General features: G+C 37.1%; 1 protein-coding gene across 1 annotated transcript in view; it reads left to right on the top strand.

The window, feature by feature from the left end:
- Window positions 1-24,679, top strand: part of ZSWIM6 (zinc finger SWIM-type containing 6) — a 211,749-nt gene that overhangs the window by 171,313 nt on the left and 15,757 nt on the right. Inside the window, exons 5-8 of the mRNA XM_070774642.1 lie at window positions 13,785-13,964; window positions 18,759-18,935; window positions 19,203-19,349; window positions 24,473-24,619. Of these exons, the coding sequence (XP_070630743.1) occupies window positions 13,785-13,964; window positions 18,759-18,935; window positions 19,203-19,349; window positions 24,473-24,619 (651 nt within the window). The remainder of the gene's footprint in view (window positions 1-13,784; window positions 13,965-18,758; window positions 18,936-19,202; window positions 19,350-24,472; window positions 24,620-24,679) is intronic.

The raw sequence follows: 24,679 nt of genomic DNA, 5'->3' as shown, positions 1-24,679 counted from the left end.
GTGGTGGAGAAGATACTGAACTAGAGCTGAAATGTGCCATGGATAATTCAGAAACTGAATGATGCACACACCAGTGATTTGATAATTGCTTTTATATACTTTGAGGCATTGAAGCTAGGAAGGCAATTTAAAAGTATTGAATTTGTTTTCATTGTAATTCATAGCAAATAATTAAGTGTCCTTTGTGAAAGAACCAGCAATACTTTCTAGATGCTGGGTTGTCTGCTAGGTGCTGAAAATGCTAAGTTTTGCTGAGTACTCTGTCCTGTTTTGGTTGAGTCCTTTAAAGAGGCTTTATATTTCTGAGGGACAGCAGAATGAAGTGTTTAATCATCAAAGAGCTTTATTTTTAAAGCTACAACTGTTTCAGGAGTGTGTTGGAAGGGAAGGAGATAAATGCTCAAAGTGGGACCCTAAATTAATAAAATTTGGCGGATGACTTACTCAATTTGGTTAACTTGGTTATTAAGGCTAATTACAGCTTTTGTAGTGGTGACTGTTTAGATAAAAGACCATATCTATTATAGCTCTGAACCTGAATCTAACATTAAGAACATTCTTTCAAGATGAAACCTCTCTTTAGGGAAGTGAACAATAAAAGAATGTAACTGGCAATTTAATAAAGGCTTGGCTTTAAAATTTTTTTTCTCATTCTGCAATGGAAATTTTCTTATTAGAGAACTGTAAGCATGAAAATCTAGTTTTATAGCTATAACTTTTCCTCGAATCATAGAAATCATTGTTGAAAGTTTTCAAGAGTATTTAACATTTTGTTTTTAAGATCTTGTAGTCCGTTTGCATTTTAGTTTTCTCATCTTTAATGTAGGTGTATTATTTCTGATCATAAAGGATTATTGTAGTAAGTTAATGAAAAACATTTGTAAAGCCCTTAATATAGGGCCTATAGCACATGATAGGCACCCAAGAATTGGTGACTATTAGTGATAATGATGATTATTTAATTAAAGTTGTAATTGGTATTCCTACATTTATTGCCTCAAAGGAACTTTTTTCAAAGCGGAACTGTATGCTTTGTCAGTATTGTGCTAGCTTCTATAAACTCTGAGTTTTCACCAAATGAAAGTGAAGCTCATTGGATCCTTATCACCTTGTCACATTGTTCATAGGCAAGTCAATCAGTCCTTCAGCATTGTACACATTGATTAGTACTTTCTTAATTTTATCTTTGCGTTACTTCAGAAAAACCACACAGTGCTTAGGATAAATTTGGTTTTTGATTCTATTTTTAAAACTTTGTATTGTACTTATATCTTTAAAAAGAAAAAGAAATTGAGTGTGAAAAATAGTAGATTTGAGATACATATATATGTTAAGACATATAACTTTTGGATTTAATTCAAAATTAACTCTATCTTCTACTTTTATTTGGCATGTGGGTGCTTTTAAGCCGATTTCCAAAATAAATTACAGTTCACACAGGTGGAAAGAAATACAGAATTCTAAAATTACAAAATAGGCACATTAAAAATAAATAAACTCATTTTGGATAGACATTTACATCATGTTATTTGTCAGTATTAATTTACTTGGTTGCCCTTTTACACATGACCTTGATTCTTTACTAACAACCTGATAATGAAATTTCTAGTCTTACAACACATCTTTCAGAGCAGTTTTTTTTGTTTGTTTGCTTTAATTTCTTCTTTTTTTGATTGGAGGATAATTGCTTTACAATGTTCTGTTGGTTTCACTATACAACAGTGTGAATCAGCCATAAGGATACCTATGTCCCCACCCATTTGGACCTCCTTCCCACCCTCCCCGTCCTACCCCTCAAGGTTGTCACGGAGCACCAGGTTGAGCTTCCTGTGTTAAACAACAACTTCCCACTGCTATCTATTTTAGAGCAACTTTTTTATTTTAGTTTTATCTGATGTTCATTTAAGAGTAGTAGAATTATAATATTAAAACACATCTTGGCAGAAAGATATGAAAAGTTCTTAATTCTGAAACATTAATTTCATTTTTAAAGAAAATTTTATGATTTAGAAAATGAATTCAGTATAGCTTTAGAGATAGAAATGCTAAGTTTTGATCCAGTATATAGCATTCATTAGATTTAATTATTACCATGTATCTTTTTGTGTTTGTATTGTTATGTTGTCCATCAGTTCAAAATCTAAAGCCTGGTAAAGTTGTATCTCATTTTCCAGTGGGGTGCCATAGGGAAAGCTGTCACTTACAGGTTCTTTAGATACCATTTTGATTTGTCCCTTGCTTTGTGACAGTGTGTGGTCATGTTTTATGTAGTCATGTTTCATTTGAAGCTGATTTTTCTGGTTCTTAGCACGGGAAATGCATACAGTTAATAAGATACCGATGTCCATTGACTTGTAGAGAAATCCTGCAGAGAGGACACTCATAACTAGGACTTTGCATACCAAGAGATAAAATTGTTTGATCTGTATATTAATTAGCAATTTTAAAATATTTTTTGTTACATACAGTAAAATTCTTAACTATATTGTAAAATAGATGCTTTAACTGGAGCACGTATTACACCTGACATTTTTAGTGTGCAATTTTGAGTTTAGACAAAAGCATAGAGTCATATGATCAGTGAAGATGTGGAATGCTTATATCGCCTCCCAAAATTCCCTCACACCATTTTTTTTTATAATCAATTCATCACCTGCCCCCTGTCCTTAGCATTGGTAGTCTACTCTGTTCCTTTAGTTTTGCCTTCTCCAAAGTGTCATATAAATGGAATAATAAAGTGTGTGTACTTGTGTGTGCACTTATATACACTTTTGATTCTGGCTTCCTTCATTTAGTATAGTGCATTTGAGTTGTTATGTGTTTTTCAATGGTCTGTTTCTTGTTGCTAAGTAGTATTATGTTATATGAATATACCAAGTTTGTTCTTCCATTCACCAGTTGAAGGACATTCAGGTTGTTGACAGTCTTTTGCATTTACAAATAGAACTGCTGTAGACATTCTTGTAAAGTTTTTATGTGAACCTAAGTTTTCGTTTCTCTTGGGCAAATCCTGAGAGGTAGGATTGCTGGGTCGTATGCTAAATGTTTAATTTAATGAGAAACTACTGAACCATATTCCAGGACACCTATATCATTTTGCACTCACAGCAGCAATTATGAGCATTGTTGGCCATCTGCATGTCTTCTTTGGAGAAATACCTAGTCAGTTCTTCTACCCATTTTTTAATCAAGTTGTTTGTTATATTTATGTTGAGTTGTATGAGCTGTTTATATATGCTACCTATTAACCCCTTATTGATCTTATCATTCGTAAATATCCTGTTGCATTCAGTAGGTTGTCTTCTTGTTTTGTCAGTGGTTTCCTTTGCTGTGCAAAAACTTTGAAGTTCAGTTAGGTCCCATTTGTTTATTTTTGCTTTTATATCCTTTGCTTTAGGAGAAAGATCCCCCTAAAAATACTGCTATGATTTATGTCAAAGAATGTTCTGCCTGTATTTTCCTCTAGAAGTTTCATGGTTTCCAGTCTTACATTTAGGTTTTTAATCCATTTTGAGTTTATTTTTGTATATGGTGTTAGAGAATGTTCTGATTTCATTCTTTTACATATAGCTGTCTAGTTTTCCAAGCACCAGTAACTGAAGAGACTGTCTTCTCTACGTTTTATATTCTTGCCTCCTCTGTTGTAGAGTGATTGCCCATAAGTGCATAGGTTTTATTTCTGGACTCTCTACTCTGTACCATTGATCTGTGTGTCTGGTTTTTATATCAGTACCATGCTGTTTTGATTACTGTAGCTTCATAGTATAGTCTGAAGTCAGGGATTATGTTGGCTATTTGGGGTCTTTTGTGTTTTTATACTAAAGCCATTGGAATTGTGATAGGGATTGCATTAAATCTGTAGATTGCCTTTGGGAGTATAGTCATTTTAACAATATTAATTCTTCCAATCCAAAAACATGTTCTGTCTTTTCATCAGTTTGTATCATCTTCAGTTACTTTTACTAGTCTCTTACAGTTTTCCAAGTACATGTCTTTTCCCTCTTTAGTGAAAGTGGTAGTCGCTCAATCTCGTCCGGCTCTTTGCAGCCCCACAGACTATAGCCTGCTAGACTCGTCTGTCCATGGAATTCTCCAAGCAAGAATACTGAAGTGGGTAGCCATTCCCTTCTCCAGGGGAGCTTCTCGACCCAGGGCTGGGGAGACCTCCAATTTTTTTTTTCTTTAAATTGCTTGGTTATTCTCTATCTGTTTTTGTCAGTTATGTACACAGACGCCTGCTGGGGTTTTGAGTAGGGTTATGTTGATTCTTTACCATCTGAGCCGTGAGGGAAGTCCTTTTTACATCTTTAGGTAGATTTATTCCTAGATATTTTATTCTTTTTGATGTGACAGTAAATGAGACTGCTTCCTTCATTTCTCTTTCTGATAGTTCATTGCTAGTGTATAGAAATGTAGCAGGTCTGTATAATAATTCTGTATGCTGCAGCTTTTCTGAATTCATTGTTGAGCTCTAGTAGTTTTCTGGTGATATCCTTAGGATTTTTTATGTATAGTATCCTGTCATCTGCAACAGTTTCCGTTCTCATAATGATTAATGATGTTTAGCATGTTTTCATCAGCAGTTTTCCATCTGTGTATCTTTAAAAAAAATTTACATATGTATTTTTGCTGGGTCTTCATAGCTGCGTGCGGGCTTTTTCTAGTTGCAGCGAGTAGAGACTGCTCTCTAGTTGCAGTGTGCGGGTTTCTCATTGTGGTGACTTCTGTTCTAGAGTGGGGCTCCAGGGCACATGAGCTTCGGTAGATGTGGCATGTGAGCTCCAGAGCAAGCTTAGTAGTTGTGGCACGCGGGCATAGTTGCCCCACAGCATGTGGAATCTTCCTGGACCAGGGATTGAACCCATATCCCTTGCATTAGCAGGTGGGTTCCTAACCACTGGACCACCAGGGAAGTCCTCAAACATCTTCTTTAGTGAAGTGTTTTTTTCCAATTTTTTTTGCCCATTTGTACTAGAATTACTTATTTTCTTGATGAGTTTTGAGCAGATTTTACATACTCTAGATATAAGTTCTTTGTCAGATATATGATTTGCACATATTTCTCCCCATCTGTGGCTTGTCTTTTCATTCTCTTTGTATTGTTTTTTTGTAACACAAAAAGTTTTAATGTTGTTGAAATCCACTTGATAAATTTTATCTTTCATAAGTATGCTTGATATTTATGTAAGATTATCTCTGCCTAGTCCTAAGGTCACAACAGTGTTTTCCAGAAGTTTTATGGTTGTGCTTCCCAGGTGGTGCTAGGGGTAAAGAATCCACCTGCCGTGCAGAAGACACAAAAGATGCAGGTTCAATCCCTGGTCAGGAAGATTCCCCTGGAATAGGAAATGGCAGCCCACTCTAGTATTCTTGCCTGGAAAACTCCATGGACAGAGAAGCCTGATGGACTGCAGTCCATGATCCATTTTGAGTTAATTTTTAGTAAGTTAATTGAGTTAATTTTTTAACAAACTGTGTATTATAGATTTTTTTTAAATTTTTATTTTATTTTTAAACTTTACAATATTGTATTAGTTTTGCCAAATATCGAAATGAATCCGCCACAGGTATACCTGTGTTCCCCATCCTGAACCCTCCTCCCTCCCCATACCCTCCCTCTGGGTCATCCCAGTGTACCAGCCCCAAGCATCCAGTATCATGCATCGAACCTGAACTGGTGACTCGTTTCATACATGATATTATACATGTTTCAATGCCATTCTCCCAAATCTCCCCACTCTCTCCCTCTCCCACAGAGACCATAAGACTGATCTATACATCAGTGTCTCTTTTGCTGTCTCGTACACAGGATTATTGTTACCATCTTTCTAAATTCCATATATATGTATTAGTATACCTTATTGGTGTTTTTCTTTCTGGCTTACTTCACTCTGTATAATAGGTTCCAGTTTCATCCATCTCATTAGAACTGATTCAAATGTATTCTTTTTAATGGCTGAGTAATACTCCATTGTGTATATGTACCACAGCTTTCTTATCCATTCATCTGCTGATGGGCATCTAGGTTGCTTCCATATCCTGGCTATTATAAACAGTGCTGCGATGAACACTGGGGTACACGTGTCTCTTTCCCTTCTGGTTTCCTCAGTGTGTATGCCCAGCAGTGGGATTGCTGGATCATAAGGCAGTTCTATTTCCAGTTTTTTAAGGAATCTCCACACTGTTCTCCATAGTGGCTGTACTAGTTTGCATTCCCACCAACAGTGTAAGAGAGTTCCCTTTTCTCCACACCCTCTCCAGCATTTATTGCTTGTAGACTTTTGGATCGCAGCCATTCTGACTGGCGTGAAATGGTACCTCATAGTTGCACATTATAGATTTAAGTACATTTTATGTGAATATCCACTTGTTGTAGCACTAGTTATAAAAAGAATTATCTCTTCTTCATTGAATTGGCTTTGAACCTTGAATTGATGTTTACAATGATATATGTACTTGTTATTTCACAGTCATGTACTCTCTTGATTACTCTTAATTTTTTAGAAGGTCTCAGAATCAGGTGCTGGGGAGACCTCCACATTTTTTATTCTTTAAATTGTTTGGTTATTCTCTATCTGTTTTTGTATGTACACAGATGCCTGCTGGGGTTTTGAGTAGGGTTATGTTGAACATATAGATCAATTTTCTTTTCCATGTATTTCTTAATTAGATTTACTAATATTTTGTTGCAGTGTTTTATTTTATTTATGTAATCATATTGGTGTTTTTTTGGGGGGGGCCTGGTAATATCAGGGCAATGCTGGCCTCATAATATAAATTGAAAACCATTCCCTTTCTTCTGTTTTCTAGAAGATATTTTATAGAATTGGTGTTATTTCTTTCTTTACTGTTTGGTAGAATTTTCCAGGGAAACATCTAGACCTGCATTGTTGGAGTTTTTAATTTAAAGCTATTGTGATTATTATTTTTCTTGAGAGAACTGTGATAGTTTGTGATTTTTCAAGGAATTTGTCCATTTCATCTAATAGAATTTATGGTCATAAAGTTGTTCATAGTATTCCTCTATGAACCTTTTTAAGGTCTCTAGGATCTTCAATGATGTACCCTTTTTTTATTCCTGATACTCATAGTTTGTCTTCTCTGTTTTTTAGTCAGACTGATTACAGTCTGACTTCATTAATCTTTTTAAAGAACTAGCTTTTGGTTTCATTAAACAAAATTTAGGGGGTGGTTTTCCATTTATTGATTTCTAATCTGCTGTTTTCTTCCTTCTGCTTGCTTTGGCTTTGATTTCTTATTCTATTTCTAGTTTCTTAAGTTGGATATTTAGATTATTGGTTTGAATCTTCTTTCCTTTTCCAATATAAGCATTTAATACTGTAATTGTCTTTCTAAACTCTTTATAGCCATACATCACAAATTTTGAAATATTTTGTTTGCATTTTCATTCAGAACAATGTATTTTCTGTTTTCTTCAGTGATTTCTTTTACTCAATAATTATTTAGAAGTGTGTTAATTCCCAGATACTTGGGGATTTTTCTGAATATCTTCCTGTTACTGAATTATACTTTGTATAGTTTCATTTCTTGAATATTTGTCAACATTTGTTTTATGGCCCAAAGTATGGACTATGAATGTTCTGTGCATAAATGTTGTAAATATTCTCTGTGCATTTTAGAAAATATAGGATTTAGTTTTGTTTTTTCTCTACTGATGTTAAGTGGCATGTCTGTAAATGTCAATTAGATTGTTGTTGATAGTGTTATTTTAAGTGTTCTTTATTCTTGCTAATTTTCTGTCTACTAATTCTATTAGTTATTGGGAAAGAAGTATTGAGATCTCCAAATACATTTGTGGATTTATTTATTTCTCCTTTCAGCTCTGTCGGTTTTTGCTTCATATACTTGGAAGTCTTAATGTTAGGTGCAGCATCCTCATTTAGGATTGTTATGGTTTTAGGGGAACTGACCCTTCTATCATGCTGTGTTTCACTTTATCTGGTGTAGTACTTCTTGTTCCAGAGTCTACTTTGTCTGATAATAATATGGCACTCCAACTTTATTTTGCAAGTGTTTACATAGTGTATCTTTTCCCATCCTTTTCCATCTAATTTATCTATGTCATTTTATTTGAAGTGGGTTTTCTAGTACACAGCATAGAGTTAGGTCTTATATGTTTTTTGTTTGTTTGTTTTAGGTCTTGTTTTTTTAATATGATTTTATCATCTGTTTAATTGGTATGCTTAGATGATTTACGTTTAGTATAATTATTTATGTGGCTGAATTTAGGTCTATCATTTAATCATTTATTTGCTGTAGCCTCTGTGTGTTCCTTTGTTCCCTTTCTCCTTCCTTCTCTCCTTTGGATTATTTTTTAAAGTTTTTTATTATTATTTCATTTAAATTTATCTATCACCTTTTTTTTTTATTTCTTTGTATTTTTTAAAATGATTTATTTAGTATTACAAGAAAAATACCTAACCTTAAACTGTTTATTTTGAGTTTCTATTTTGCCACTCAGAGTAGAATGTAGAATCTAACACTCACATAGGTCCCTTTGCTTGCCTCCTTCATGTTACAGGTTTCATGTATTTTACGTCTGTGCTCAGTCACTTCAGTGGTGTCCGACTCTTTATGGCCCTGTGAACTGTAGCCATCCAGGCTCCTCTGCTCATGGAAATTTCCAGGCAAAAATGCTAGAGTGGGTTGCCACTTCCTACTCCAGAGGATCTTCCTGACTCAGGGATCAAACCCCTGCATCTCTTGTATCTCTTGCATTGTCAGGCAGATTCTTTACCATGCATAGCTCCACCATACATCTACGTACATTTAAAACACTGCAAGATAATGTTCATGTTTTTGCTTTCAATAGTCCTACTTATCTTAAAGAACTTAAAAAGGCAAAAATACTCCATTTATTTACTCAGGTTTTATGTTTCTGTTGTGATCCCTTTATTCCTATAGTTCCAAGTTTCCCTTTAGTGTTATTTCTCTTCAGCCTGAAGAACTTGCGTTAGCATCAAGTCTCATAAACAATATATGTTGTTAGTTTTTCCTGATCTGACAGTGCCTTCACTTCACCACCATACATGAATGATATTTTGCCAAGTCTGGGTTGATATTTATATTTCTTTTAACACTTTAAAGATATTGTTCCACTGTCTTCTGTCCTGTATAATTTCCAATGAGAAATCACTAATTATTTGAGTCATTCTGCTTTATACAGTATTTCATTTTTCTGTGACTGCTTTCAGTGTTTTATCTTTGGTTTTCGGTGATTTTAATTATCACTGGGCATGGATTTGAGTTTATGCATTTTTTTGGTTAGCTCAGCTTCTTTGATCTGTAAATTCCTAACTTCAGTTTTGGGACATTTTCAGTAATTATTTCTTTTAAGTTTTTCTGTATCTATGTCTCATCTTCTTTGGCTCTCCAGTAATACAAATGTATTCAAATGCTTTTGAACGGTGGTGTTGGAGAAGACTCTTGAGAGTCCCTTGGACTGCAAAGAGATCCAACCAGTCCATTATAAAGGAGATCAGTCCTGGGTGTTCATTGGAAGGACTGATGCTGAAGCTGAAACTCCAATACTTTGGCCACCTCATGCAAAGAGTTGACTCATTGGAAAATACTGATGCTGGGAGGGATTGGGGGAAGGAGGAGAAGGGGACGACAGAGGATGAAATGGCTGGATGGCATATTCACTTCTGTCAATAGTGTTTACCTTCCTTGGTGGCTCAGATAGTAAAGTCTGCCTGCCGCTCTGGAGACTCATGTTCAATCCCTGGGTCCGGAAGATCACCTGGAGAAGGAAGTGGCAACCCACTCCAGTATTCTTGCCTGGAGATCCCATGGGTGGAGGAGCCTGGCAGGCTGCAGTCCATGGGGTTGCAAAGAGTCGGACATGACTGAGCCATTTCACTTTCTTTCTTTCTTTTCATCTGATGGAGCATAATTATAATGGTTGCATAAAGTCTCTGATAATTCTAACATCTGGTTCATTGTTTTTCCCTTTGGAATTGATCACATTTCCCTTTTTTCTTTTAAACCAAGTAATTTTGGATCCTGAATATTTTAAATATTATAAGAGTCAAGGTCCTATTATAATCCTCCAGAGAAATTTTTTTTTAAGCATACAATCAGTTAGATATATTAAGACCATGAGTTTCACCTTCTTGGGGTGATGTTCTGCTGCATTGGTTCAGTCTCAGGCACATGAGGTATGAGAATACTTGTGCCTATTTTTGTACCAGATATCCAAGGGTCTCCCTGTCTAGTTTCTGAGTGGCAGGGGGGTTTCCCTTTTCGCAATCAAGTTTTATTTCCATAAACCACTTGCTGTTGTTTATTTTTCAGCTTTTTGTACTTTTTTTATTACTGTTTTTTAAACTTCATCCAGTTTTTAGTTGTAATTATGGGAAGAGATAAGCCATAATGGGCTTTACTTCATCTTGATCCTATCACATTTTGTTTCTGATTGGCATTTTAAAATATAGAAATGTAAACTGTAAACACCTGTGGCTTAGGTTGTAGCCATGTTTATTTTCTGATATAAATATCAAACATTTTGATATAAATATCAGACATTATTTGATACTTAAAATATCAGATTCTCTAAATGAAGAACTTGCTAGTTTTTAAGTATGAAAGAATGTAAAGTATCTCTTTTGGACAAGCAAAAAACAAACAGATCATTGTTACCTTTATCATTCACTTGGTTAACACAACTGATTAAAATTAACACAGATTCACTTTTTCAAAGAAAAAGTGTTATGAATGGTATTGAAGTACTGGTATCTGTCTTGTTTTGAAATTAATAAAGTAAAATTTGAATTTGTTTTTTTTTTTGGCTGCACGGTATGGCTTGTAGGATCTTGCCCTTTCCCCCTGCACTGGAAGTGTGGAGACCTAACCATTGGACCACCAGGGAATTCACAAAACTTAAACTTTTAAAGCTTTTAAAACTGAAATATTTGCTTGAATTAGCTACCTTTTTGAAGAATGTAGAAAGCAGTGACAAATTTATCACTTATTCAAATTATGAGATATGCCTTCTAAATTCATTATGGCTTTTCCTTTGAAAAACAAGTGAACATTTTTATTGAAATATAGTTGCTTTAAAATATTGTGTTACTTTCAGGTGTATAGCAAAGTGATTTGGTTTTATATATTTATATATGTAATCAAAAATATTCATATTCCATTATTTTCCATTAAGGTATTTATAAGATATTTGACTGTAGTTCCCTGTGCTATACAGTTAAATTCATATTGTGTATCTGTTTTATATATGGTAGTGTATAAATATCAATAACCTCAGATATGCAGATATGCCACCCTTATGGCAGAAAGTGAAGAGGAACTAAAAAGCCTTTTGATGAAAGTGAAAGTGGAGAGTGAAAAAGTTGGCTTAAAGCTCAACATTCAGAAAACAAAGATCATGGCATCTGGTCCCATCACTTCATGGGAAATAGATGGGGAAATAGTGGAAACAGTGTCAGACTTTATTTTTCTGGGCTCTAAAATCACTGCAGATGGTGACTGCAGCCATGAAATTAAAAGACGCTCACTCCTTGGAAGGAAAGTTATGACCAACCTACATAGCATATTCAAAAGCAGACACATTACTTTGCCAACAAAGGTTCGTCTAGTCAAGGCTATATGGTTTTTCCTGTGGTCATGTATGGATGTGAGAGTTGGACTGTGAAGAAGGCTGAGCGCCGAAGAATTGATGCTTTTGAACTGTGGTGTTGGAGAAGACTGTTGAGAGTCCCTTGGACTGCAAGGAGATCCAACCAGTCCATTCTGAAGGAGATCAGCTCTGGGATTTCTTTGGAAGGAATGATGCTAAAGCTGAAACTCCAGTACTTTGGGCACCTCATGCAAAGAGTTGACTCATTGGAAAAGACTCTGATGCTGAGAGGGATTGGGGGCAGGAGGCGAAGGGGACGACAGAGGATGAGATGGCTGGATGGCATCACTGACTTGATGGACATGAGTCTGGGTGAACTCCGGGAGTTGGTGATGGACAGGGAGGCCTGGTGTGCTGCGATTCATGGGGTCGCAAGGAGTCGGACACGACTGAGCGACTGATCTGCTCTGCTCTAATGTGTTAGTCCCATACTCCTAATCTGTCCCTCCCTCCTCTTCCGTTTGGTAATTAAGTTTTCTATGTCTGTGAATCTGTTTCTATTTTGTAAGTTAAGTTTCTTTGTAATACTTTTTAGATCCCACGTTTAAGTGTTACCATATAGCACTTGTCTTTGTCTGACTTACTTCACTTAGTATGATAGACTCTAGGTCCATCCATGTTGCTACAAACAACAGCAATTATTTCATTGTTTTTCAATATTCTTTTGTGTGCATGTATGTATGTATTATGTAAGTATGTATATATACGTGTGTGTGTGTGTGTGTGTGTGTGTATCACATCCTCTTTATCCACTCATCTGTTGATGGTTACTTAGGTTACTTCCATGTCTTGTCTATTCTTTGTATCTTTTTCAATTAGGAATTTTGTCTTTTCCAGATATATGCCCAGGAATGGGATTGCTGGATCATATATGTTAACCCTATTTTAGGGAACCTCCATACTGTTCTCCATAGTTAGTCACTCAGTCGTGTCTGATGCTTTGTGACCCCATGGAGTGTAGCCCACCAGGCTCCTCTGTCTGGAATTCTCCAGGCAGGAATACTGGAGTGAGTAGCCATTCCCTTCTCCAGGAGATCTTCCCATCCCGGCAATCAAACCCAGGTCTCCTCCACTGCAAGTGGATGCTTTACTTGAGCCTCCAGGGAACATTCTCACCAACAGAGTAGGAGGGTTCCCTTTTCTCCACACCCTCTCTAGCAAGTGTTTTTTTGTAGACCTTTAGATGACAGCCATGCTGACCCATGTGAAGTGGTGCTTCGTTATAACTCTGATTTGCATTTCTCCGAGGATTAGCAGTGCTGGAATCTCTTCACGTGCCTGCTGGCCATCTGTATGTTCTCTTTGAGGAAATGTTTACTTAGGTCTTTTGCCCATTTTTTGATTGAGATTTTTTAAAATATTGAGCTCTATGAGATAATTTATGTATTTTGGAAATTAAGCCCTTCATCGCATTGTTTGCAAATATTTTATCTGAGGCCATAGGTTGTCTTTTCATTTTAAAGCAAGTGAACTTTTGATAAATGTTGAATGGTTTCATTCACAAAAAGACAAATTTAGTGATTTCATTTATATAAAGATTAGTTACTACTTAAATCATTTAGGGAAGTATATTTAAGTAAATTTTATTTTTGAAAGATCTGTTGATATATAGATATTCATACTAATGAACAGGCATAATAAAGCTGGAAATGCTTATAAGGAGACTAGGAAATAGTTTATTGGTGTCCATTGTTAAACCTTTATGATTTTATTGTAAAAAGGTAATCTTAGGAATAAATGTACTTCTTGTACAGAAGAACCGTTTAAAGTAGTTTATTAAAGCACCCATGAATAAACTCTGCTTGTAAATGAAAGTAAGAAATTGGTCCTTAAGTTTGTATTCTGAATTGACTTTCATCCAAAATGTCACACAAGTAGGAAGGTGATTAAAATCACCTTTGAAATCTCTCTCATCTTTATGTGTAACAGTATTTGGCTTCTTTGGTTCAAATTTGGGCTCTGTTGTCCTCTTTACATTGACCTCTCTATGAGATATGTTGCTTGGACTAAGGTAAAATTGCGTTATAAAAACACAGACTTGGGTCCATTTTGAAATGACTTATCATTAACTATTAGGATTGGACATTTGTAAATTTTTAAAAATTTACTTTCCTCTCTCCCTTTAAATTAGGTGCTCTGTGGATGTGTATAGTTTTAAATCCCCACTGCAAGTTGGAGCAGAAGGCCAGTTGGCTAAAACAGCTAAAAAAGTGGAATGGTGTTGATGTCTGTCCATGGGAAGATGGAAATCATGGCAGTGAATTACCCAACTTAACCAATGCTCTGCCTCAGGGTGCAAACGCCAACCAAGGTGAGTCCACAGTGATAATCTGCTCATTTTGTACCTACTTAATTGTGCATCTGCGGTTATAACAGTAACTTAAAATAAATTTGGAAACATTATTTTACTCACTTAAGAACTTACTATAACTCATGGACTTAATGTTTTAACGTGAGTGTGTGTGTGTGTGTGTGTGTGTGTGTGTTTTAATTTTTAATCAAGATCTGTGATTTTTTTTTTCATATTCTCAGAATACAGATGGATGTAATAATTAACATGTACTAGTATGTGTTAAAATTGCATACTAATTATTTAGTTTGAATTTTTAAAAAAGTTCATGTTATGGGTGGTAGTGAATTACTGTGTAAAACAAAATTATTGAGAGACCTGAGGAACTGTTATTCTGTGTGTTGGTCAGTTCTTATTTGGGATACTATGCTATGTAATCAGTTAAAAATTCTTAGTTTTAGAATGTAGTATTTACATTTAACTCCTGGGACTACAGGGGAGTGGGGTGCTGCTGGCATTCAGACCAGGAAAATTCTTTATTGTGAAAGGACTGTCTAGCATACTTGCTCCCACCTACTGTAGGCAATAGTACTCTCTAGTCTTTGGCAGCTAATGCTCCCAGGCATTTCCAAATATCCTCTTAAGTACCTCTATCTCTCATTTCTCTACTGTTTCGTGTGTGTGTGTATGTTTTTTTTTAAGTTTCTCTTTCTCTGTTGGACCCACCCATTCAGGACAAGTCTTTCTAATCTTAAAAAAAGTCTGTCTTGCCCTCATTGTCCTGCTAGCCACTGACAGATTTTTCTCCTTTCACATCCAATATTTAATTAATTCTTGCAAATAAAAATGTCATTCACTGTCACTGTTTTTGTGTAATTTTGTGCTGCTGCTCCCCCTTTTTTTAGAAAATGTGAAAGACTTTAAATTTATGATATATGCAAGATGGGAGTTAAATGACATCAGGAGGATTCAGGAATCAAGACTGTCTTTCAGTGTGTGCGGGTTCCATCTGTAGTTGGTACTCCTAGAAAGAGCTGGACAGTGCTGAGTATGAAATGTGATGTTAGCACAGTGTTTTCTGTCTCTACAGAGAGAGAAAATAATATGTATTATTCCATAGGGACTTGTCCAATCAAAAAGAGGTTTCAGGCCTTGGGAAGGATGATTGTCTGGCTCTCCTTTGTCTAGAGATATTTGCCTTGGGAATTCAGTATTTGAAATCTGTCACATCTTTATTGCTCATGATGATTTTATTTAATAATTTCAAAGAAAATAAATCTTCCTCTTATACCCCAAGTTTTTTTGCAGAGGCTCAGAATTTTCAAGTTTAACAATTCAACATTTATTGTCTTCCATTGCTAGGAAAAGGATGCTTACATCTACATAGGCAATATATCATTGATCTCTTCTTGACTTTATTATATTTAGAGGCTTCTTTGTGGCTGCTGTCCTAACATTTTACAGTGTACTTTTACTTTCCATTTGGTTACTTTCCCCTTGGTTAAACTTGACTATTCCATAGGCTTTAGAAAACTTCTTAGGAAGTGGTCCAACCTCCAGATAAAACAGTTTCATTTATGGTTTGACCCAGGGATATGCAGTCAGAACTAGTTTCTAAGGGCAGTATTTATGGCTGCTGGGGCTCCTCCTTTTAGAACATCCATATTCTCCAGAGGGGCTGGCAGAAGAGACAACCCTACAGAGGGGTCTGGTGCTCAGCCTGCAGTGCTTCTGCTGGAGGGCTGAGCAGACTGGCTAGCGGAGAGCCTTTGGTGGCCCACAGAGCCTAGCAGCCATGCAGGTGGGTGAAGGGCACACATGGTCAGACCACAGGCAGAATTGCATGTGTTTGCACATCAGAATGAATGTGAAGCACAAGTCAGGCCATGTCTTTGCTGAGATTATTTGTTAGAATTAATTGACAACATTAGAATCTGTACCCTTAGAGTAGTGTTTATTTTTTAAATATACCTGAATGAGAGCCTTTTTTATCTTTTTTGATTGAAAAAACTATTATTTTATATGTGTGTGTGCTTAGTTGCTTAGTTGTGTCCAACTCTTTGCAGCCCCATGGACTGTAACCCACCAGGCTCCTCTGTCAATGGGATTCTCCAGGCCAGAATTACTGGAGTGGGTAGCCTTTCTCTTCTCCAGGGGATCTTCCCAACCCAGGGATTGAACCCAGGTCTCCCACATTGCAGGTGGATTCTTTACCCTATGAGCCACCAGGGAAGCCTGAGAATACTAGAGTGGGTAGCCTCCAGGGGAACTTCCTGACCCAGGAATCGAACTGGGGTCTCCTGCATTGCAGGTGGATTCTTTACCAGCTGATGATGATGATTTCGTCACTAAGTCGTTTCCGACTCTTGCGACCCCATGGACTGTAGCTTGCCAGGCTCCTCTGTCCATGGGATTTTCCAGGCAAGAATACTAGAGTGGGTTGCCCTTTACTTCTCCTACTTTGCCACCTGAGCTACCACAAATTTGTGTGTTTATCATTCTAACCATTTAAGATCATGTTTCTCTATTTTCTGTGCTACTACAAAAAATTTTTAAACATAAGATATCTAAGATAAAAATTGACCAGAAGAAAAGAAAAAAAAAAGAAACTGACCAGGACTTCCCTGGTGGTCCAGTGGTTATGACTCCACATTCCCACTGCAGAGGGTGCAGTTTCTATCCTTGGCTGGGGAAACGAAGATCCCACGTGCTGTGTGGCCAAAAAAAAAAAAAAAAAAATTGACCATAATTTTGATACTTAATCAAGTCAACTTTTTTAAGTCATTGTCTCTGTACATTTTTTTTGTTTCTGTGCTATTCAAAGCTTTATATTTTATATTTTCTTTTAAACAGTATTTAGGTTTTTTTTGTTGTTGTTGTTACAATTGGTATTATTGATCTCTTAAGAGCCAACCACTGTAAAAAGTCTGGTGTGTGTCTTCTATGTATGTCTATGATCTTACAGTCACATAAAAACATGAAAAGTTAAGATTTTAATTTTTTTAATGAAATTGATACCCCAGTGGATTAAGTAGACAGATAGGACTTTCATTCTCTTAGTGCGTGCATAATACTAAGTTGCTCTTTTAAAGTCTTTTAATTTTAAATTCTGTTTCTGTGATTTGAGTTAAATGAAATTGCACAGCCACTTAACACTTATGTGTGATTTGGATTTTGGACTATTTGATTGACTGACTGTAAGAAGTCATGGAATCAGTTTCTTTATATTTATTCTGCTCTGCAAAAAAGCCCTGGTAGGTTCCAAAGGCTATGAAATACAAGGTCCTCGTTCCCCATCTGCAAAGTGTACACTGTCTGCTCCTAACAGGCAGTCTGGGCAGGGGCCAGAACAGATACATCAATGTTTATGCCTCTCAAATTGTCTGTCATCCATGCATTTTGATATGTCTGCCATTCAAGTACAGCTGTCTAAGTCCACCTGAGACCAAGCTGAAGTAATGTCTCTTTCTGTTAAAGACCATTCAAAAGCCTTTCAGAACAGCTGACATAGCTGAATTTGGAGTGAGGTTATCTGTGTTTTGATCTTGACTGCCATTGCCTGGGTGTGTGACCTTGGCAAGTCACTTTACGTCTCTCGATTTTCGGTTCCATCAGCAGAATAGAGGGTTTGGTCTGGATAAGTTTTCAGAGCTTTTCTTGATTCAGGTGTGTTTTGATTTTTATGATTTCCTTTATGTCTGTGCTTAGCCAAAGCTCCAAGGACAGGAAGATGAAACTTTACCAACTAAGGAAGCTCCAGATTTTACTTCTCATTTAGTTAAGTCTCAGAACAGTGAGGGGTGATACTTGAGTTAAATAAAGTACCCATAAATAAAAATAGTTTGTTACCCTAATTGTCAGTTGAGGCTCTTTCTAAGGTTTGTGCCATAGTTGAAGGTAAGTCTGGAGTTCGGGACCCAAGGGCTGGGAGGGCAGGTAGAATTCGAACCATGTTTTCCAGAAGAACTGAATAATCCCAGAAGTTGGGGTAAGAATATCCTTTATTTCGCAAACATTTCTTTTCTCCGTCAGGTCCTGAAACTTGAACCCTCTTCGGAGTGTGTGCTTCTGCTCTTTTGTGATGCCCCAGCATACACTATGCTGGGGACATCACACCAGTCATGGAACCTGCACGGGAGTCAGGAGGCAGCCTGTAGGGCAAGGTAAGTGCGCTGGTTTGTTTTGTAGCTATGTTGTGTGGCTTTGTGAAATGTTAAATATATGCATTTATGCCCTTTGGGATATAAAGTACCATTTCATCATTATATCCCAAGAAGCATAATAATTTTAATTGTGCAAAACCGCACAATATAGTTAAAAAATACAACCAAAAGCACAACCCTTCTGCATATTTTTAAAGGCTGATTGCATCTTCCTGAAAGGTTCCATGGCTGGTGTCTCATCTCTTGCATAGTGTTTGTTGATCCCATCAGGGTAGCCCACCACAGCACCTCAGAAATGGGGAGCAGTGAGTTTTCCTGTGATTTTTGTGCTGAGTGCCTCCTCCGAGTGTATTTGGCATGGAAACTAGACGTGACAATTCTTTTTGCAGGACGCCTTTAACCTTAGCTTTGGTGGCTGCAGAGTGTGTGTGTTTGATAAAACAAGAGAATGAATGGTGGCTCTTTGGGCTGATTTGCCTCCTAGTACTTAGGACATGAGACTATTCACCCTCCATCCTTCTGCTTAGGGGGTGCAGGGCAGTCTGTGTGGGTGTGTTCATGAACATCTGGCCACAGAATGCTATGGTATGAAACTGATTTATTGACGTGTGAATCATAGCTGACACAGCTTTCTGAATTGTGGAAAAAACAGATTCATCGAACAGGCCACATCGGACAGTGTTCACCCGAGCCATTGAGGCATGCGATCTCCACTGGCAGGATAGCCACTTGCAGCACATTATCAGCAGTGACCTATACACCAACTACTGTTACCATGACGACACTGAAAACTCCCTCTTTGACTCCCGCGGGTGGCCCCTCTGGCATGGTAAGTGGCCAAACCGGAAAGACATTTCCATGACTTACTTCTTTGTTTAGTTTCTATAGCATTACTGGAGTGGGAGGTGGAGAGTTGAGGGATTCAATGGGAGATGGATGAATGCTTGGCAGTAGGAGTTTTTCATTCAAATCCAAGTTCAGAAATGGTTTCTTGTGTCTTTTAATAGTATTTTGGGGGAAACATCTTACTATTAAATCCTGTTTTTATAGATATATCTGATAATGGCAACTTTCCTCCCTTCACTTTGTGTTTTAGAACATGTTCCTACAGCCTGTGCACGAGTGGATGCATTACGTTCTCATGGGTACCCCAGAGAAGCACTGAGACTAGCAATAGCTATTGTTAACACATTAAGACGACAGCAACAGAAGCAGTTGGAAATGTTCCGAACTCAGAAAAAAGGTGAATGTGTGAAGGAGTTTGTTTCCATTGGAATGGGATTCTTGGTGATAATGTCACTAGGTTTCATGTTCTTTGGCGGGGAGAGAGCTTTTAAAATTAGAGCCATGGAGATGGCTTCACTCACCACTCTTTTGAAATGTTTAATAGCTAGCTAATCTGTGACAAATTTTAGGCATTTTCCCTCTCTGGTTGAATGTTGTGAAACATAGGTTGTTTTTTTGTTTGTTTGTTTTTTAATGTTTCTTAGTTTCCTAAGTTAATTTTTTTTAAGGGGACAGTTGTTGTTTTTTGGGTTTTGTTTGTTTTTTTTTAACTGTTTGAGTTATGTAGTATATCTAAATTACCTAAAATGCAAGTTAACCAGATATATTTCATTCTGTGAAGAAACACTTTAATTGTGACAGTAAGGGCTCCAGTGGTAGACTGCCTATGTTTGAATTCTGGCAAGAGGTCCCGGCTGGAGACCTTAGGCATTGACTTGACCTTATCTGTGGACTGGGGCTCAACTGAGGACTTGTCTCCTGGAGTTGAAAGATTAAACTAGTTATTTCCTATAAAGTGCTGAAAGCAGGCCTCACATAATATAGAAGCACTGTAAAACATTTTAATTGTAATAACTTGTATATCAGGACATGATGGTGTATTTAAAGTGACCAAAGAGAACTCCTGGATTTTTTAGATTCTGTAAATAACCTTTGATGAGCTGTCAACTGGCAGAACATATTTAACTCCTCTTTGTCTCAGTTTATTAATCTTTTAAATTTTAAATAAGCATTGCTGCTGCTAAGTTGCTTCAGTCGTGTCCGACTCTGTGCGATCCCATAGACGGCAGCCCACCAGGCTCCCCTGTCCCTGGGATTCTCCAGGCAAGAACACCGGAGTGGGTTGCCATTTCCTTCTCCAATGCAGGAAAGTGAAAAGTGAAAGTGAAGTTGCTCAGTCGTGTCCGACTCTTAGCAACCCCATGGACTGCAACCTACCAGGCCCCTCTGTCCATAGGATTTTCCAGGCAAGAGTACTGGAGTGGGGTGCCATTGCCTTCTCCATAATAATTGCAACAGAGTTGTATTACATGCATAAGGCCCTGATCAAAAGAAAGAAATACGATGCTTTCTCTGATTAATCCATGTGCTTCTTTTTCTTCTGTACATGTAGATCTTTTTTATTTTTCTCTGGTATGATTGTTTTGTTTTTACTCTGGAATTTTATATCTTATTCAGAGAGAAGTAGTTTTAGTTGTGATTTTTTTGGCTTGTATTTTTATTTTATTCCTTGGGCAGTTACACACACATCTAGGGTATAGCTGAAAATTATCGAAAGTTAAAATGGGCTGGAGATTATTAGATTGTTGTAATATTTTATATCCTCTATATTACAAGTATTAAAAATGTTAACTAACATGTTTTGATGAAAGAAAGTTCCAAAGTGACCACATGAACCAAAAAAGGGGGAGGTCAGATAGGACTGGAATGTCATATCCCTGAAAGTCATTACTTTGTCCACTTCTTCATGTTCATCAAAGCATCACTGGTTACCAGATATATTTGCAGAATATGTTGTTTGGCCCTTAGCAAAATTTTTCTTAAGTCTCTCCCTTCACCTAAACACATACAATATATGGCCAAGAGGCGTTTACTTCTGAAAAGTAGAAAGGATGAAAATAGGCTAAGAGAGAATGAAGTATTTTTTATACTGCAACAGGACAGCTTGTTCTTGATCATCATTGGAGTTTTGAAACTTTACTTTATTGCTCTTTACTAAAAAATGTTTTTAAAATGAATTTAATTTAAATGTTACAATATCTAAGAAATACAAAATGTAAAAATGTTAGTTCATGTAGATTAAGTTGAAACATGTTAAGGTATTAATAGCTGCCTTTGAGGTCTCAGACTCAGTTCTCTTTTAGCCTTTACATAATAAAATTTTTAAATTCAGACTATTCTTTACTAGTACTACATATCATATCTGTATATCTTTCCCTACTTTATTTTTGTTTGCCCATATTCAAATAATAGGTGTTTTTGTACTGTTACAATTCCAAATTGCTGTAGCAGTTATTTCTTATGGGGCCAAGATTAGTAAATAAAATATTTGGCATATGTCAACTTTAAAAAAAATTGATATAATTGACATACAACATTGGTTTCAGGTATACAACATAATGATCCCATATTTATATATGTTTTTAAATGATTGCCACAGTAAGTCTAATACACACACACGCACACATACAAAGAAATAGAGGAAAACAACAGAATGGGAAAGACTAGGGATCTCTTCAAGCAAATCAGAGATACCAAAGGAACATTTCATGCAAAGATGAGCTCGATAAAGGACAGAAATGGTATGGACCTAACAGAAGCAGAAAATATTAAGAAGAGATGGCAAGAATACACAGAAGAACTGTACAAAAAAGATCTTCACGACCCAGATAATCTAGGTCAGTGATCACTGACCTAGAGCCAGACATCCTGGAATGTGAAGTCAAGTGGGCCTTAGAAAGCATCACTACGATCAAAGCTAGTGGAGGTGATGGAATTCCAGTTGAGCTATTCCAAATCCTGAAAGACGATGCCGTGAAAGTGCTGCACTCAATATGCCGGCAAATTTGGAAAACTCAGCAGTGGCCACAGGACTGCAAAAAGTCAGTTTTCATTCCAATCCCAAAGAAAGGCAATGCCAAAGAATGCTCAAACTACCGCACAAGTGCACTCATCTCACACGCTAGTAAAGTAATGCTCAAAATTCTCCAAGCCAGGCTTCAGCAATATGTGAACCGTGAACTTCCTGATGTTCAAGCTGGTTTTAGAAAAGGCAGAGGAACCAGAGATCAAATTGCCAACATCCGCTGAATCATGGAAAAAGCAAGAGAGTTCCAGAAAAACATCTATTTCTGCTTTATTGACTATGCCAAAGCCTTTGACTGTGTGGATCACAATAAACTGTGGAAGATTCTGAAAGAGATGGGAATACCAGACCACCTGATCCGCCTCTTGAGAAATTTGTATGCAGGTCAGGAAGCAACAGTTAGAACTGGACATGGAACAACAGACTGGTTCCAAATAGGAAAAGGAGTTCATCAAGGCTGTATATTGTCACTCTGTTTATTTAACTTATATGCAGAGTACATCATGAGAAACGCTGGACTGGAAGAAACACAAGCTGGAATCAAGATTGCTGGGAGAAATATCAACAACCTCAGATATGCAGATGACACCACCCTTATGGCAGAAAGTGAAGAGGAATTCAAAAGCCTCTTGATGACAGTGAAAGAGGAGGGTGAAAAAGTTGGCTTAAAGCTCAACGTTCAGAAAACGAAGATCATGGCATCCGGTCCCACCACTTCATGGGAAATAGATGGGGAAACAGTGGAAACAGTGTCAGACTTTATTTTTCTGGGCTCCAAAATCACTGCAGATGGTGACTGCAGCCATGAAATTAAAAGACGCTTACTCCTTGGAAGGAAAGTTATGACCTACCTAGATAGCATATTCAAAAGCAGAGACATTACTTTGCCAACAAAGGTCCGTCTAGTCAAGGCTATGGTTTTTCCTGTGGTCATGTGTGGATGTGAGAGTTGGACTGTGAAGAAGGCTGAGCGCTGAAGAATTGATGCTTTTGAACTGTGGTGTTGGAGAAGACTCTTGAGAGTCCCTTGGACTGCAAGGAGATCCAACCAGTCCATTCTGAAGGAGATCAGCCCTGGGATTTCTTTGGAAGGAATGGTGCTAAAGCTGAAACTCCAGTACTTTGGGCACCTCATGCGAAAAGTTGACTCATTGGAAAAGACTCTGATGCTGGGAGGGATTGGGGGCAGGAGGCGAAGGGGACGACAGAGGATGAGATGGCTGGATGGCATCACTGACTCGATGGACGTGAGTCTGGGTGAACTCCGGGAGTTGGTGATGGACAGGGAGGCCTGGCGTGCTGCGATTCATGGGGTCGCAAGGAGTCGGACACGACTGAGCGACTGATCTGATCTGATCTGATGCACATACATATATGTATGCGTGTGTGTGTATATATATATGTATATATAGAGAGACAGACAGACAGACATGTTGCTAAGAGTAATACTCATGTTTCTGTTTTTATCCTGGTTGTGTATATTAAAAATCATTGACAGAAATTGCAGGGAAAGAGCCTTCCAAGGAATCTAGCGCTCAGTTTCCATAGATTGTAGTACATTGTGCCAGGCCATGCTTTCTATGTACTAAGAGTTGGTAGTCCAAAACAGAAGACTTCTAAAGGAACATTGAACTTGGTGGAATAGCTCTTTAGCTATTTACAAGCCAATATTTTTCTTGTTTATTTTATATTATTTGTAGTTTTTATTGTACTTTCCTTCAAGAAGGAACTACTACTATTTATTATTTTAGTAAACACTTACATGTAAAGTACTGCATTGTTTACAATAATGGAGTATATCCTAAAGTATTTGCAGTTTTTTCTCAGCACTCTAACTTGAGAATTTTAAAGTTCTAACGTTCCGTGAAGACAATGAAAAGGGATACATGCCATCCAAATTATGTTATCTTCTGTTGTAGTTCCCCTTTGTGGAAAAGTTTCTCTCTTAAATGGTTTACATATCCATGTAAGGAAGACTCTTGTAAGGTGATAGGGGAGTTCAGGTCTGACCCAGAGTGTAGCTGCTCTTTAGACTCTATTTTAGGTGACTCAGTGAGAAGAATATCTTCTTAATAAAGTTGTAGTTAGTTAGCCAATGATAATTCCAGGGAGAATTTTTAGTTCTCTTTAAAGCCACTCCTAGGAGGTAAGCAGAGTTGTCCTTAGCTTCTCAGGTGAAAAGTTGGAATTCATTTTTCCTCATACATTATAATTTAATAGTGTAAACAATAATGTCAACCTAGTACTCTGGACACATGAATTAAATAGATGTTTGAGAGTTTTCTTGGGCAGTTAACACCATTTACATTGATTCACAGATGACCCTTTAGAACTTAAAATAGTTCACAAGTTCGGGTTTTACGAAACCTTGTTTTTTAATTAAAGAGGAATTTTGAATTGAATGTAGTATTAATTTGTGAGGATGCTGCTATTAAATGGTAAAGCCTTTCTTTCCTCTACTTCTCTTCATATCTCAATTCTCTTTTCTTACACAGAGCTACCCCATAAAAGCATAACCTCAATAACCAATCTGGAGGGCTGGGTTGGACACCCCCTGGATCCCGTGGGCACACTTTTCAGCAGCCTTATGGAAGCCTGCCGCACTGACGACGAAGGCTTCCCTGTGTTCTCAGATTTTACAGGTAAAAATAAAACAATAAAAACGTTGACGTTTGTCTCGTGTGCTTCCCGCCTAAACCCTG

Source organism: Bos indicus, chromosome 20, assembly GCF_029378745.1.
Source record: "Bos indicus isolate NIAB-ARS_2022 breed Sahiwal x Tharparkar chromosome 20, NIAB-ARS_B.indTharparkar_mat_pri_1.0, whole genome shotgun sequence".
Classification (NCBI taxonomy): Eukaryota; Metazoa; Chordata; class Mammalia; order Artiodactyla; family Bovidae; genus Bos; species Bos indicus.
This window is presented reverse-complemented; position numbering and strand designations above follow the sequence as displayed.